Source organism: Netta rufina, assembly GCF_964035555.1.
Source record: "Netta rufina genome assembly, chromosome: Z".
In the NCBI taxonomy this organism is placed as follows: Eukaryota; Metazoa; Chordata; class Aves; order Anseriformes; family Anatidae; genus Netta; species Netta rufina.
The window spans coordinates 27,934,719-27,950,339 of NC_140126.1; the positions used below are offsets into that span (position 1 = coordinate 27,934,719).

At 40.3% G+C, this 15,621-nt stretch overlaps 1 protein-coding gene across 1 annotated transcript in view; it reads right to left on the bottom strand.

Moving 5' to 3' along the window:
• Positions 1-15,621, bottom strand: part of PTPRD (protein tyrosine phosphatase receptor type D) — a gene marked incomplete at its 3' end in the record, with an annotated part of 401,990 nt that overhangs the window by 120,259 nt on the left and 266,110 nt on the right. Inside the window, exons 12-15 of the mRNA XM_084305402.1 lie at positions 13,214-13,519; positions 11,978-12,171; positions 6,764-6,790; positions 4,512-4,629 (exon numbers count right to left, since the gene is read on the bottom strand). Of these exons, the coding sequence (XP_084161528.1) occupies positions 4,512-4,629; positions 6,764-6,790; positions 11,978-12,171; positions 13,214-13,519 (645 nt within the window). The remainder of the gene's footprint in view (positions 1-4,511; positions 4,630-6,763; positions 6,791-11,977; positions 12,172-13,213; positions 13,520-15,621) is intronic.

Consider the following 15,621-nt stretch of genomic DNA (forward strand, 5'->3'; position numbering starts at 1 on the left):
GCCATCATGGAAAAGTGGTGTGACCACTCTCATGACTGGAGCGCTGCAATGTCTGGCTATAGGATCTTCAGAAGGGACAGGCAGCACAGAAGGGGTGGTGGTGTGGCTCTCTATATTAAAGAAGGTTTTGATGCTGTGGAACTCGAGACTAGGAATGATAAGGTTGAGTCCCTATGGGTTAGGATCAGCAAGAAGGCCAACAAGGGAAGCATCGTGGTGGGGGTCTATTACCGACTGCCGAACCAGGATGAGGAGATGAATGAGGCAGCTGACAGAAGTTGCAAAATCGTCAGCGCTTGTTCTTGTGGGGGACTTCAACTTCTCAGACATATCCTGGAAGCACATCACAGCCCAGACAAAGCAGTCTAGGTGGTTTCTGGAGAGCATAGAAGATAGTTTCCTGACACAGCTGTTAGTGAGCCTACCAGGGGAGGTGCCCCACTAGACCTTCTATTCACAAACAGAGAAGGACTGGTGGGAGATGTGGTGGTTGGAAGCTGTCTTGGTACGAGTGACCATGAAATGGTAGAGTTCTCTATTCTTGGAGAAGCCAGAAGGGGACCAGTAAAACCGCTTTATTGGACCTCAGAGGGCAGACTTTGAGCTGTTCAGGACACCGGCTGGCAGAGTCTCTTGGGAGGCAGTTCTGAAGGGCAGAGGAGTCCAGGAAAGCTGGGCACTCTTCAAGAAGGAAATCTTAATGGCTGTGGAGCATTTTTTCCCCACGTGCCCAAAGACAAGCCAGTGTGGAAGAAGACCGGCCTAACCAAACACAGAATTGTGGCTTGATCTTAGGAGAAAAAAAGAGGGTTTATACTCTGTGGAAAAGAAGGCGGACCACTCAGGAGGACTATGAGGATGTTGCAAGGCTGTGCAGGGACAAAATTAGAAAGGCCAAAGCTCATCTGGAGCTCAATCTGACTGCTGCAGAGTTAAAGATAACAAAAAATGTTTTTACAAATACATCAATAGAAAATGGAGGACTAAGGAGAACCTCCATCCTTTACTGGATGCGGGGGGGAACTTAGTTACAAAAGATGAGAAAAAGGCTAAGGTGCTTAATGCCTTCTTTGCCTCAGTCTTTAGTGGCAAAACCAGTTGTTCTCTGGATACCCAGTACCTTGAGCTGGTAGAAGGGGATGGGGAGCAGAATATGGCCCTCACTATCCATGAGGAAATGACTGGTGACCTGCTACGGCACTTAGATGTACGCAAGTCGATGGGGACAGATAGGATCCACGTGAAGGTACTGAGAGAACTGGCGGAGGAACTGGCCAAACCGCTTTCCGTCATTTATCAACAGTCCTGGCTATCAGGGAAGGTCCCAGTCGACTGGCTGCTAGCAAATGTGATGCCCATATACAAGAAGGGCTAGAGGGTAGACCCAGGGAACTATAGGCCTGTTAGTTTGACCTCAGTGCCAGGGAAGCTCATGGGGCAGAGTATCTTGAGTGTCATCACACGGCACTTGCAGAGCAAGAGGCAATCAGGTCCAGTCAACATGAGTTTACGAAAGGCAGGTCTGGCTTGACGAACCTCATCTCCTTCTATGACATGCTGGGTGGATGAGGGAAAGGCTGTGGATGTGGACTACCTTGACTTCAGTAAGGCCTTTGAACACTGTTCCCCACAACATTCTCCTCAAGAAACTGGCTGCTCGTGGCTTGGACTGGCGTACTGGCTGGATAGCTGGGCCCAAAGAGTTGTGCTGAATGGAGTCAAATCCAGTTGGAGGCCAGTCACTAGTGGCATTCCCCAGGGCTCAGTACTGTGGCCAGTCCTCTTTAATATCTTTATTGATGATCTGGATGAGGGGATCAAGTGCACCCTCAGTAAGTTAGCAGATGACACCAAGTTAGGTGCGTGTGTCAATCTGCTCAAGGGTAGAAAGGCTCTGCAGGAGGACCTGGATAGGCTGGACCAATGGGCTGAAGCCAACTGTATGAAGTTCAACATGCTAAGTACTGGGTCCTGCACCTGGGGCGCAACAACCCCAAGCAGCACTACAGGCTGAGAGAGGAGTGGTTGGAAAGCTGCATGGCAGAGAAGGGAGTATTGGTTGATAGTCGGCTGAATATGAGCCAGCAGTGTGCTCAAGTGGCCAAGAAGGCCAACAGCATCCTAACTTGTATAAGAAACAGTGTGGCCAGCAGGGCTAGGGAAGTGATTGTCTCCCTATACTTGGCTCTGGTGAGGCCTCACCTTGAGTACTGTGTTCAGTTTTGGGCCCCTCACTATAGGAAGGACATGGAGCTTCTCGAGCTAGTCCAGAGAAGGGCAACGAAGCTGGTAAGGGGTCTGGAGAACAAGTCTTACGAGGAGCGGCTGAGGGAGCTGGGATTGTTCAGTCTGGAGAAGAGGAGGCTCAAGGGTGACCTTATCGCTCTCTACAGGTACTTTAAAGGAGGCTGTAGCAAAGTGGGTGTTGGTCTATTCTCCCATGTGCCTGGTGACAGGATGAGGGGGAAGGGGTTAAAGTTGCAACAGGGGAGTTTTAGGTTGAATATTAGGAAAAAACTTCTTTACTGAAAGGGTTGTTAGGCATTGGAATGGGCTGCCCAGGGAAGTGGTGGAGTCACCATCCCTGGAGTTCTTTAAAAGGCATTTCTATGTTGAACTTAGTGATGTGGTTTAGTGGAGGACTTGTTAGTGTTAGGTCAGAGGTTGGACTTATTGATCTTGTGGTCTCTTCCAACCTAGACAATTCTGTGATTCTATGAAAACACACTTAGGAATGAAGATGTTAAGAACACTGTGTGACTTCACTATTAGTTGCTGTTACTGTACTGTAGACACACTTCCCTTTGGTGATTTTTTTTTCCTGCCTAGTAATGTAAATGAGGCTTTTATACAACTAACAAGATATAAGCAGTTATTCAGATGATAACTATTCAGTTTTAAGTAATTTCTCATGAATAGTAAGCTTGTCCAGTAAACATTCAGATCTTTACTCACCTTTAACATATGCTATATTTTATGGATATAATCTCACTCATTTTCATACAGCTGCACCTGATTTATACCTTTAAAAATTAGACCTGAATGTCAGATCCATCATTAGTTTTATTTTAGTATTGAAATAGCTCATTTTCAGGGGAAAGAAGTCAAATGGAAACTCTGACAGAATAGGAGGGTGTACTTCAAACCTACAAGCTCTTGGTATTAATGCATTTATCATTCCTTCGTCTGCCTAATGAATTCTCAAAGGAACAGTGAGATGGAAATTCTTGATATTGACTATATTTAATGTTTCCTTTTACAAATACCTGCATATGAATTTTCCTTACAAAACAAGTTTAGTGATGGCAAGATGTCACAGAAGGCAAAGAGGTGTTAATATATACCAGAAGATAGGAAGGAGCAAAATGGTAACTAGCTGTTATTCTAGAGACTAGGATAAAGAGTTACTTGTCTACAAAGTGAAGGAAATGGCAAGGACAGTGTGATATATCTGAATTTACATGCATGCCTCTAATTCTCCATTGCTCTGCAGTCACTTGTGATTTTATGGGACATGAGATTTGTTTAATTTTCTTAAAAAGCATCAGAGATCTTGGAAAAATGATTCATGGATAATAATAATAACTAAATGCATAGAGGTTTCAAGTTTTTCATGCAGGTTTGCATAGCCTGTGCTTGTATCTAGGAACTAACCATCATGGTCAATATAGCTGTGTTTATTATAATTGGAAGCTGAACTTTAGGAAGAATGAGATGCCACCTTTCCTAAATCAACTTTAGATGCAATTAAGAAGTAAACATCACATTTTTTTCCAGACCAGGAGAATTCAGGAAAGAAGAAGTTGGAATGGATGATTCGGTACACGTCAAGAGTAATGATTGAAAGGTCAGATCTGAGATGCAGGTATATGGTTTATCCACCAAGATGGAGGTTTTGCCAAGACAGCTGATGAGACTAAATACAGTATTTCTCAAATTAGTGCAAGGTGTGCTCTACATTCAGTTTTAAAAATTAAGTCAATCAGTATAAATACCAAATGCAAACTGAAAACAGTTTTATGGTCTATTCTGCCCCAATTTATGCCTCAGATTGCCTCTATCTTCAGCATTTTAAAGGCTGACTATCATTTCTTGTTTTCTAATTCTGTATGAATAATTACATTCTTCTGAGATAAGTTGTTACTGGCATACAGGTTCTTTCCATGTTCTTACTGATAGGTAGCAGCATTACTTTTCTTACACTGCTCAGGAAAGCCCTCCACAAATTTTTCAAATATCTTTCTCAGCAGTGAATCTCATTTTTCCTCTCCAGGAAGACACCAATCAAAATGGAAGAGCTACTAGAAAGTATAAATATCACTTTCTAAAACAGAGAGGGAGAAAGGGGGACAGTGATTCTGTTTTTCTCTAAATAAATGAAGGGCCCTATACTGAAACAGAAAAAAAAGTTGTCCTATAAACATTTTCCACATTACAGAAAATTTCCAAACAGCAGTAGCAAAAAGATAGAACAAGTATAAGGATTTGTTAAGAGGTTATATGAGTATTACCTGCACCAGTAGTAGATACAAGTTTGGGCTTGCTACGTGCTCCATCACCTTTTGTTGTGTAGGCTGTCACAGTGAAGGAGTATGTAGTTTCAGGCTGAAGCCCAGAAATTATCATTTCCTAAGAAGAAATAATAATAATATTTGTTTTTATTATTTTTTTTTTTTTAAGGAGATCACAGAATCTTTAAGATAACCTCTGTATAATACATGCAGTGCACACACTTTTGTGCTACTGGAAGTGCTAGCAAGCATTTGAGAACACAGACTGTTTTGTGGGCAATACTTCATAATGTAATATTTCACTCACTTAAGCAATAAAAAACAGCACACTTCTAAACAGAATGCCTTGAATAGACTAAGGCGTAAGGCCAAAGGCTTAGTGGTGTGAACAGTGAATAAGCCCTTCTGAAATATCTTGCTTGAGGAATCTTACTGATATTGTGAAATGCACGCATGTGTAGAAATGAAATATATTTTAAATTAGTCATTTACAGGTCATCATACAGGACATAGTTATAAAAGGCCTACATATAAGCTTGTTGCAGTTGTATCCAAACTTTTTATGTCATTATGGTTCAGCTGAATGAGAAAGCTTCTTTGCCTTCATAACACATTATTTGCAACCTGTACTGGTTGGAATTTGCATCTGAACATCTAAAAGAACTTGAGAAACAGATCACTTTTGAAGTCTAGAAGAGCTACCTAAAAATCATTAAAAATATGGTCCAAGTATAAATCTAACAGCTGACAGCAGCTAGAGAACAAATAACTTTTCAGCTAGTAGATGCACACACACAGACGCACACATATACACACAAAAGATGGCAAAGGGTCAGCCAACTGAAATGAATTAATCTTACATCATGTTATAAGGGCAGGCAGAGGAAGTCAAGCCTTGAAACTCATAAAATAATTAAACTTTATATGTAAATATAAATGAACAGTATTTAGAGGAAACTGACTGGCCCAGATTTCCTGACTCATCTGCTTCCAGTTTTTAACCACTGGACGGCTCCTGTACATCCAGGTATTCACATGCCTGAATGGATTTACACTAAATTCCACTGCTGCCAGAGAGACAGTATATTTATGTGTCCTCTATAAAACTTAATATAGAAATTATCAGGTCAGACTACATACAGTACATGAATTTTTCCAGATATTGGGTATGAGCTCAGCACAGATTTGATTAGAACTTAGCATTTTATTTGCAGTCCCCTATTAGCAATGTAGGAATAACAAGGTAATGACCAGAGGAAGTGGGCAAAAAATCACTGTAGCAGAAGAAAAACACACAAATAAGCCCAGAAAATCATCAAATAGCAAATAACAAAACAACAATAAACAAAACAACAATAAACAAAACAACAATAAACAAAACAAAACAAAACAAAAAAAAACACTCCTTAGAACCCATTTCAGAATTGAATTGAACCTAAAGGCCAGAATAAGTAAGACAAATTTTTCTTCTCTCAGGACTCTTCACCAGATATTAGCAGAATAAAACTGCAAAAGACAAAAACAAAACAAAAACAAACAAACAAACAAAAACATCCTTTTAAACAGCGATAAAGCTATAAGTCTTTTCTAAAACAAGTAGTACTGCATGATGTAACAGAGATGTGACTGCATATAATGTTGTCTTTTAGAAGTTTAACTTGGATACAGCAAACACATACTACTAAGGCATAAACAATGCAGGGCATATGACATTCCTGATAAAATATAACATGGAGTTATTGAATTACCAAAAAGGAAGCACAATTAAGTTCAACATTCATCTACAGAAAAAATCACTCAGAATGGATGTAGTAAAACTTTTGACTTTTGAGTATTGCTATGCAATTCCAAACCTTTTTATTTATTTATTTATTTATTCTTCTTATTTTTCTAACACTGTTTTTTAAAGAGAAAATGTGAGTCAAAGTTAGTAACAGCCATAAAAATAAGAAAAATAAGAAAACACAAACCATTTCTGAAATTTCAGCACCATGCTAAACCACAGAACAAACAAGCAATAACAACCCCCACTCTCTCTCAGGCATGAATGGGGACAGAAGTGCCATGCAGGAAAAAAAAAGAAAAAAAAAATGTTGATGTTAGTACATGCATCTCTGCACATAACAAAAGAAAAAAAAATCAGAAAGATAAAGAGAGGCTACAAGCAAACATGAAAAACAAACAAAAAAAAATACAAAATACAAAACCAAAAAACAACATACACTTTTTCTGGCCAGTCAAAAACTACTCACATGTTCAGTAGTATCATCATATTCCCACTGATTGAGAGTAAAGAATGTTGGAAAGAAAAACAAAAGAAATGAAGAGAATTTGTAGCCTGTTTGAAATATTCTTTTCTTCTTAATAGAAAAATAAGATGTCTGGAAAAATCATGTAGAATTTTAATTAATTGTGTAGAATCATGTAGAATATGGTTAATGTTATCAGGCCAGACATTTTTAATCCCACTTCTGGTCCCTTCAAAAAACAGCTACTTTTCGTTCCTTGAAAGATGAAAGAATTAATTAATCTTCTTGTACCATATAGTAATATTTCATGGTAGACTGCACCAGTAAAAGCCACTGGTCTACCTAGTATATTTAGTCACTAGCCTATATGCTTCACTTTCCCAGATTAATTCAGTGGTTTATTAATAGCTGGATGACACGATTTTTTTAGTCTTGAAATCTAACCATACCAAAGTCTTCTACCATCAAAGACTTTACACCCTGCACAACCCTTGATCATAACAGTAAATGAAGGAAGAAGGAAGAAAAGTGATGGGAGGAGAAAGGAGGTGACTATCTAAAGTAACTCAAAGGCAAAAATGCATTTCAAAGCCAAACTTGAACAAAGGGAAATATGGATTTTTCCCTTTATGATATTTGTGTTTCAATATCACATCTAGTCTCCCCTTTCTGACCTTCTAGGTTTTAAAATTATTTTATACTACTACCCCATATGGCTGAAACTGAAAATCTGAGCAACCAAAAATGAAGCATAGAATAATCTCTTTTTCCATTTCCTTTTCCTTTTCCTTTTCCTTCCTACCCACATACCCTTTTCCATCTTTATTTTCACTTAATTTAAGCTGTAAGAACGCTATGTTTTGTAAAATAGATAAGTACATACATATTGGTAGACAGGGAAGTAAAAGAGTAACAAGGACCATCAGGAACTGACACTGAATACAGTACTGAATACTTTGAGGGTTTGCCAGCCAAATGGAGTGCGTCAGGGATCTGTTCTCAAAAAGTTATCTACAGAGCTAAAGTAGGGGGGATCAAAGCTGAAAGGCGTGCTGTTCACATAAACTCGTGGCTTCGAGACTGGTGTGACCGGCAGAGCTTTGGGTTCTTTGATCACGGGAAGGTCTATGCTACACCGGGCCTGATGGCACCGGATGGGATGCGCCTCTCTCGGAGAGGGGTAAGGATCTTTGGTCAGGAGTTGGCAGTGCTGATAGATAGGGCTTTAAACTAGAGTCGAAGGGGGAAGGGGCTAAAACCAGGCACGCCGGTGAAGACCTAAGGGATGGTATGCTAGAATCAGAGGGGCTGTGTGCCAGTGAGGTCCTTCGGTCAGATCCACAAGGTGCTGAGTGTAAGGAGACGCACCTGAAGTGCTTCTACACGAACGCACGCAGTATGAGGAATAAAATGGATGAGCTAGAAGTCCTGGCCCAGTCCCGCAACTACGACATCATCGGCATAAGCGAAACCTGGTGGGATGAGTCCTGTGACTGGGGTGTTGCGATAGATGGTTACAGGCTCTTCAGGAGGGACAGGCAGGGTAGGCGAGGTGGTGGGGTGGCGATGTATGTGAAGCAGGGGCTGGACTGTGTGGAACTTCAGGTCGGCAATGGCAAAGTTGAGAGCCTCTGGGTAAGGATCAAGGGACGAACGAATAAAGGGGATGTTGTTGTGGAAGTCTATTACAGACCGCCTGGCCAGGACGATAGCGCCGATAAATTATTCTTTACAGAACTAAGAGGGGCCTCGAGATTAACTCCCCTTGTCCTTATGGGGGACTTCAACTTGCCGGACGTTAACTGGGAGTGCCACACGGCTGACACGAGCAAGTCCAGGAGGTTCATGAAGCACCTAGATGATAACTTCTTGGTGCAGGTGCTAACGGAGCCAACTAGGAAAGGAGCCCTCCTAGACCTGTTGCTAGAAAACAGAGAGGGTCTGGTGGGAGATGTGGTGATTGGTGGCCGCCTTGGTCATAGCGACCATGAAGTGGTTGAGTTCAAAATTTACGGTGACAGAAGGAAAAGTGCCACCAAAACCTCATCCCTAGATATGGGGAAAGCGGACTTCAGGCTGCTCAGGGAACTAGTCAGCAAGGTCCCCTGGGAAACTGCTCTTGAAGGCCTCGATGTCCACTAGTGCTGGTCATTCTTGAAGCGATGCCTCCTAGAAGCACAAGATCAGGCAATTCCTAAATATCGCAAGTCAGGAAGGCGGGGCAGGAGGCTGGCGTGGCTGACCAGGAACATTCTAATGGAGATTAGGTGGAAACAGAGAGTGTTTCGCTACTGGAAGGAGGGCCAGGTGTCATGGAAAGAATACAGGGATGCTGTTCGTGTTTGTAGGGAGAAAACTCATGTGGCCAAAGCACACCTAGAGTTGAAGCTGGCTGTGTCTGTGAGAGAAAATAAAAAGGGTTTTTTTAGATATGTGAATGGAAAAAGGAGAACTAAAGAATACATAGGGCCGCTCCTTGATAGGGAAGGTCTCCTCACAGACAATGACATAGGCAAAGCAGAGACGCTTAACACCTTCTTTGCCTCTGTCTTCAATGCCGATGATGGGCTTCGGGACCCAGGGTGCCCTGAGCTGGAGGACCGGGACGGTGGGGATGACAAACTCCCAACCGACCCTGAACGTGTGCGGGATTTGCTACTCCACCTGGATCCCTACAAGTCCATGGGTCCGGATGGGATTCATCCCCGGGTGCTGAAAGAGCTGGTGGACGTCATTGCGGAAACTCTCTCAATTATTTTTCAACGATCCTGGGAATTTGGAGAGGTCCCGGTAGACTGGAAGCTGGCAAATGTTGTGCCGATTTTCAAGAAGGGTCAGAAAGAAGACCCTAGCAATTACAGGCCTGTCAGTCTCACGCCAGTGCCTGGTAAAATCATGGAGAAGATGGTTCTCGAACTTACTGAGGCGCACCTGGGGGACAAAGCAGTCATTGGTCCCAGCCAGCATGGGTTTGTGAAGGGTAGGTCCTGCCTAACTAACCTGATTTCCTTTTATGATAAGATCACCCGTATGGTGGACCAAGGGAAACCAGCTGATGTGACTTTTTTGGACTTCAGCAAGGCTTTTGACACGGTTTCCCATAGGATCCTACTGGACAAAATGTCCACCATACAGCTAAATAAAAACATCATACGATGGGTGAGCAATTGGCTAACGGGCAGGGCCCAAAGGGTTATGGTAAATGGGGCTGCGTCAGGCTGGCGGGCGGTCACCAGTGGGGTCCCTCAAGGCTCCATTTTAGGGCCGGTACTTTTCAATATTCTTATTAACGATCTGGATGTAGGAATAGAAGGTATTTTGAGCAAGTTTGCTGATGACACCAAACTTGGAGGAGTTGTGGACTCGAATGAGGGTGGAAAGGCCTTGCAGAGGGATCTGGATAGGTTGGAGAGCTGGGCGATCACCAACCGCATGAAGTTCAATAAGAGCAAGTGCCGGGTCCTGCACCTGGGACGGGGAAACCCTGGCTGCACGTACAGACTGGGCGATGAGACGCTGGAGAGCAGCCTAGAAGAGAGGGATCTGGGGGTCGTGGTAGACAGCAAGTTGAATATGAGCCAGCAGTGTGCCCTGGCAGCCAGGAGGGCCAATCGTGTCCTGGGGTGCATCAAGCACGGCATCGCTAGTAGGTCAAGGGAGGTGATTGTCCCGCTCTACTCTGCGCTGGTGCGGCCTCACCTCGAGTACTGTGTGCAGTTCTGGGCACCACAGTATAAAAAGGACACGAAACTGTTGGAAAGTGTCCAGAGGAGGGCTATGAAGATGGTGAAAGGCCTGGAGGGGAAGACGTACGAAGAATGGCTGAGGTCACTGGGCCTGTTCAGCCTGGAGAAGAGGAGGCTGAGGGGAGACCTCATCACAGTCTACAACTTCCTCGTAAGGGGGTGTCGAGAGGCAGGAGACCTTTTCTCCATTAACACCAGTGACAGGACCCGCGGGAACGGGGTTAAGCTGAGGCAGGGGAAATTTAGGCTTGACGTCAGGAGGGGGTTCTTCACAGAGAGGGTGGTTGCACACTGGAACAGGCTCCCCAGGGAAGTGGTCAGTGCACCGAGCCTGTCTGAATTTAAGAAGAGATTGGACTGTGCACTTAGTCACATGGTCTGAACTTTTGGGTAGACCTGTGCGGTGTCAAGAGTTGGACTTCATGATCCTTAAGGGTCCCTTCCAACTCAGGATATTCTATGATTCTATGATTCTATGAAAGTTTAGAACTAAGCCTAGAAAAAAAGAAGGAAGAAAAAACAAGCAAACAAACAAACACAAAAACACAATTATTCACATGAAATGCTTAAGAGTGTAGGATTTCTGTCTTTAACTTTATGCTAAGTTGATCATTTCCCTTCATCCCAGTCATAAATTGAGTGCTAGCTGTGAGATGCGTGCACATGAAAATAATTTTGACATAGGCTCATTCCTCCAGCACCAGTAGTTTTGGGAATCTTCAGTTTTATGGAGTGCTGGTGTATCCCAATCAGTAAAGTACTATATTTAGAAGCTTTTAAAACTTGATGTGGTCAGGCTTGTGCTTTCATCATGTCTCATAATTTATACGACAGATGGGCAACTTTGCATTATAGGTAACCCCAAACCTATTTAAACTAAGTTCCAAATTCTATTGCACAGTTAATGATATGAATAATGACAAGTATAAATACCTCAGTGATTTCTAAAGTCACATAAACAAATTCATTTCCTGTGAACTGTATGATGAGGTAGATATGCAACAATGATAGAACCACTGTAATAATGGACTAACATAGGCTTCTCATTTGGCTCCATACTCTCTATTTAAACAAAGAAATATCCAACAGTTGGATCAGACTGCACATTTTGATGCACTGGATGTGACCTTGCTTAGATACTTATGATGCTTTACAACTTCAGAGAACAGGTGTACAATGCAGTCTCCAGGTTTATGGGAGTCAGCAGAATGACACCGCTTAAGATTTCAGTGCACAGTTCTAAAGAAAAGGGTGCCTTGGTTTCCTCCAAGAAGCTTTAAATGCAAGTATTCTGAAAAGTTGTTAAATAGAGATTAAAAAAAAAAAAAAAAGAACTGTTAGGATGAAAAACGGAAAAAAACAAAAACAACAACAACAACAAGAAAAAACCAAACATACAGTTTTAGATAGCTTTTTAGTAAATGAAGGGTTCTCACTGTGATTATAAAATAACATAAAATGCTCTAGTTACCTGTGCATCAGCCAGCATGATGTCTTTCAGCATAGGCTGACCCTTTGGTTCCCCATTTTCCATTCTTACATAGTGGACCTGGTATCCTCTGATCTGTCCATGTTGTTTATTGGGTACAGGTGAGCGCCAAGACACTTTAACAGCAGTAGAGTTGACAGCCTCAACCTCGACTTTGCGAGGAGGACCACTAGGAACTGGAACAACATCATTGGATAAAACAGAATTACAGGCACCTGTCCCACCCATGTCTTTTGCCTTTTTTTTTTTTTTTTTTTTAAAGGGCAGACTCACTACATTTTCTCTGAAGAATACAAACAGTTCAACAAATGAAAACGCCCAATCAATCTGCTCTACCTTTCAGTGAAAAGATCAAAAACCATGACTGATGCAAAAAATGGAAGAAAAAATAGTATTAGAGAAATAGAAAAACATGTAAAAATGTACAAAAGCCAAGGAAGATGCTTTGAGAGTCAAAGCATTACAGTACAAAGAGGTATTGCAATAATTGAAATAATAATAATAACAATAATAATAAAAAACACAAAAGATTTCCAAAAAAAGTTTCCTTATTTGGTATGTTGTTTGTTTGTTTGTTTCTTTCTTTCTTTCTTTTCAGTAGTATAAAAAGGAGGTTGATAATAAGGCTGTCTTCTGTCACTTACAAGCATGGAAAAAAATAAAATGTGTGGAGCATCAGGTTTCCAAGATTAAAAAAGAAAAAAAAAAAAAAAAGAAAACAACCCAAAACAACAACAACATCAAAATAAATAATAAGTACAACATAGAACAAGAAAACAGTTTAAAAAAATACCTGAAGAAAACCTCATGTGTTTAAAAATAAAAACTGTAAAATCAAGGAAAAGGAAGAAGGTTTTCTCCCTGTAAGTTACTTTCATGTTTAAGAAGGAGAAAAAAGGATGTGTATGGGCTTAAAGGGGCAGCAGATGCAGTTTATTGACAAAAACAAAAACAAAAACAAAACACTATTTTCTATTTATATATATATATATATATACCAGATATATAAAAAATGTTGAAATGTTGAAAGCACAAGTCTTTGATTAAAAAAAAAAAAAAAAAAAGAAGAAGAAGAAAAAGGAAAAAAACAGAACTCAAATAGTGGTAATATTTGCGATTTCAGAAAAAAGCAGAAAAAAAATCTGTTAGCCTACATAAAAGACAGCAGATCTACAGAGAGTCATAGAGGTGCAAACTGATGTAGTGGAGGCAACATACCATCTTCATCTGTCCGAATCAATACTGCTAAGCTCTCTGGGCCAGGTCCAACATCAGTGTGGGCAGTCACAGAAATCCGGTACTCAGTCCATTTTTCCAGCTGTTCCAAAAGGTATTGGGTACTGTCCGAGGAAATTCCCAAAATTTCATGGGGTTTGACATCTTCTCCATCAATCCCAATGTACTTGATGGAGTATTCTGTGATAATGCCATTCTGTTTTTCCACTGGTGGAGGTTTCCAACTTACCAAAATACTAGTGGAGCTGGGGCTTGTGCAACTAATGTCTTGAGGAGGAGCTGATGGCTCTAATTTCAGTAGTGGGTTAAAGGAGGATTTGAGTGAAAGGATAGGAGTGGTTGAAAAAAATGAACAAAAGAAAAAAAAATAAAAATAAATAAAAGAAAATAAAATGAAAATAAAAACAAACAAGAAAATAAGAAGAAACTTGAAAAGCAAAACATCCGGTAATTATATGCACCTTGGCTTATTAACATGAGGAAACTGAAAATGAATAGACCAACCAAATGGTGAAAAAAAAAAAAAAAACATGTAGGGGAAATACATGAAAACAAAACCTCAAAATAATGTTACCTACCTGTAATTAAAATTCTTCTTGAAATAAAAGAAAAACGTGACACTTCTATGGCTACTGATCTATCTTTACAATCATTGCAATTAGTGCAAGTTATAATATCTGAAACGATGCTTGACATATATTTATTTAGAAATTTGGACATATCCTCTTCAAGCAGGTTTACTTTGAGAATATTTCTCCTTTTACAGAAACCCCCAAACTTGCAATAATTGCTAGAAATTGCTTTAAACAGCCTCCCCACTCTTGTAACCAACTTTTTTTTTTTTTTTTTTTTTTGATAACTGAGTCTGCCTCGCACAAGTCAACCAAAAATACTGTTTAAATGGAAAGCATTTACTCAAGTATTTATTGTAGCCAACATACCAGAAGCATGCAGTCAATAGAAAGTCTTAGTCAAAGATTTACCTACCCGGAAAAAGTGACAGGGTTGTTGACTCTGACTTTAACTTGTACTTACCCTAGATCAGCTGTCAAGTTTTATTTTTTTAACTCCTCTTGGACACACCTTCGCTAGCAAAGAATTAAATCCTACCAGTAATGTAGATTATTCTATAGCAAAAACAAATATCTACCTCCAAACACTGTGTCAAGAAAGCATGAATTCATTTTATAAATTAAATTCACAACCTGAGGTCATCGGAAAGGTGAAAGATCCTCACTTCACATCTTTTCATCAGCATTCTTCTGGAGCAGAAATGCTCACCTTTACTGATTCATAGTTAAAAGAGTCTGTTAACATAATTACTTTCTCCAGGCTCCACAGCATTTAAACATGGATGTCATTCCATTGCTTTCAGTGAAGCAATTCCAATACTGAAAGCTGGGTATGCATTCATGTACTTAAATGTACCTTAGTGAAGTCTGTACTTAGTAACTAAGCACCAAAAATTATCTCTCTGAACACTCAAAGCACCAAAAAATGAATCAACATTTAAATTCACTGGCAGTTGTGGACTTCTTCCCCATTTCTGCCATTTCTCTTGGAAGGAAAACAATTTTTCAGTGCAAGGTCTTTATGGGTCTTTTACTTTTTTTTTTTTATCTGTTTGTATGCTATTTTCTTCCCATTCTAAAGGAAAAAAAGAAACAGATGGATTTTTGGTACTTATGCTAGGCACATCAAACAAATTTAAAGCAACAGAGGAGGCCTAGGGCCCTGCTGTGACCTATTGCATTTACACATGTATGTTTTGGTTCCCCACAGGTCTTCTACAGGGATCAATGGCTTTTTACTCAGTATGGTACTTTGCTCTTCTGAAGAGAAAACAGGAGGGAATGTGCCAGCATTTCAACTAACTAGAGGAAGCAGATGGGGGGCTACAAAAGAGAATAGAGCCTTTTTATTTTTTTATTTATTTTTTAAGCTAATTCAGTTATCAAATACTCAAAACTTGTTGGTCCACTTTTACCATTGATTTGTGGAGGAAGTAAAAGGTAACCCATAATGTCCCTCAAGGATCCTGTACATAAAGAAATATATCCCTGTAACATCTTTCTCTGAAACCAAGATAAAAGAGGGTATTCTGGTGAATGTTGCTAATGAACTCACAGATGCTTATTAATTTTTAATCCATGACACTATAAAAAAATGTTGCTTTTATGTAACTCAGTATAATCTGAAGGCTACCTGTGTAATTAGTTTTATTAAAGTATGTACTTTTTCTTAAAATACACAAAGTTTAAAACTGCTGCAAACTATTAATAAATAACTGGAGTCTGCATATATACTCCTGAAATCAGATTTCCATAATATCTGTATGCATAAGGCTTTTTTCAAATCTAATACTATACTTTTGAATTTTAGAATGGAAA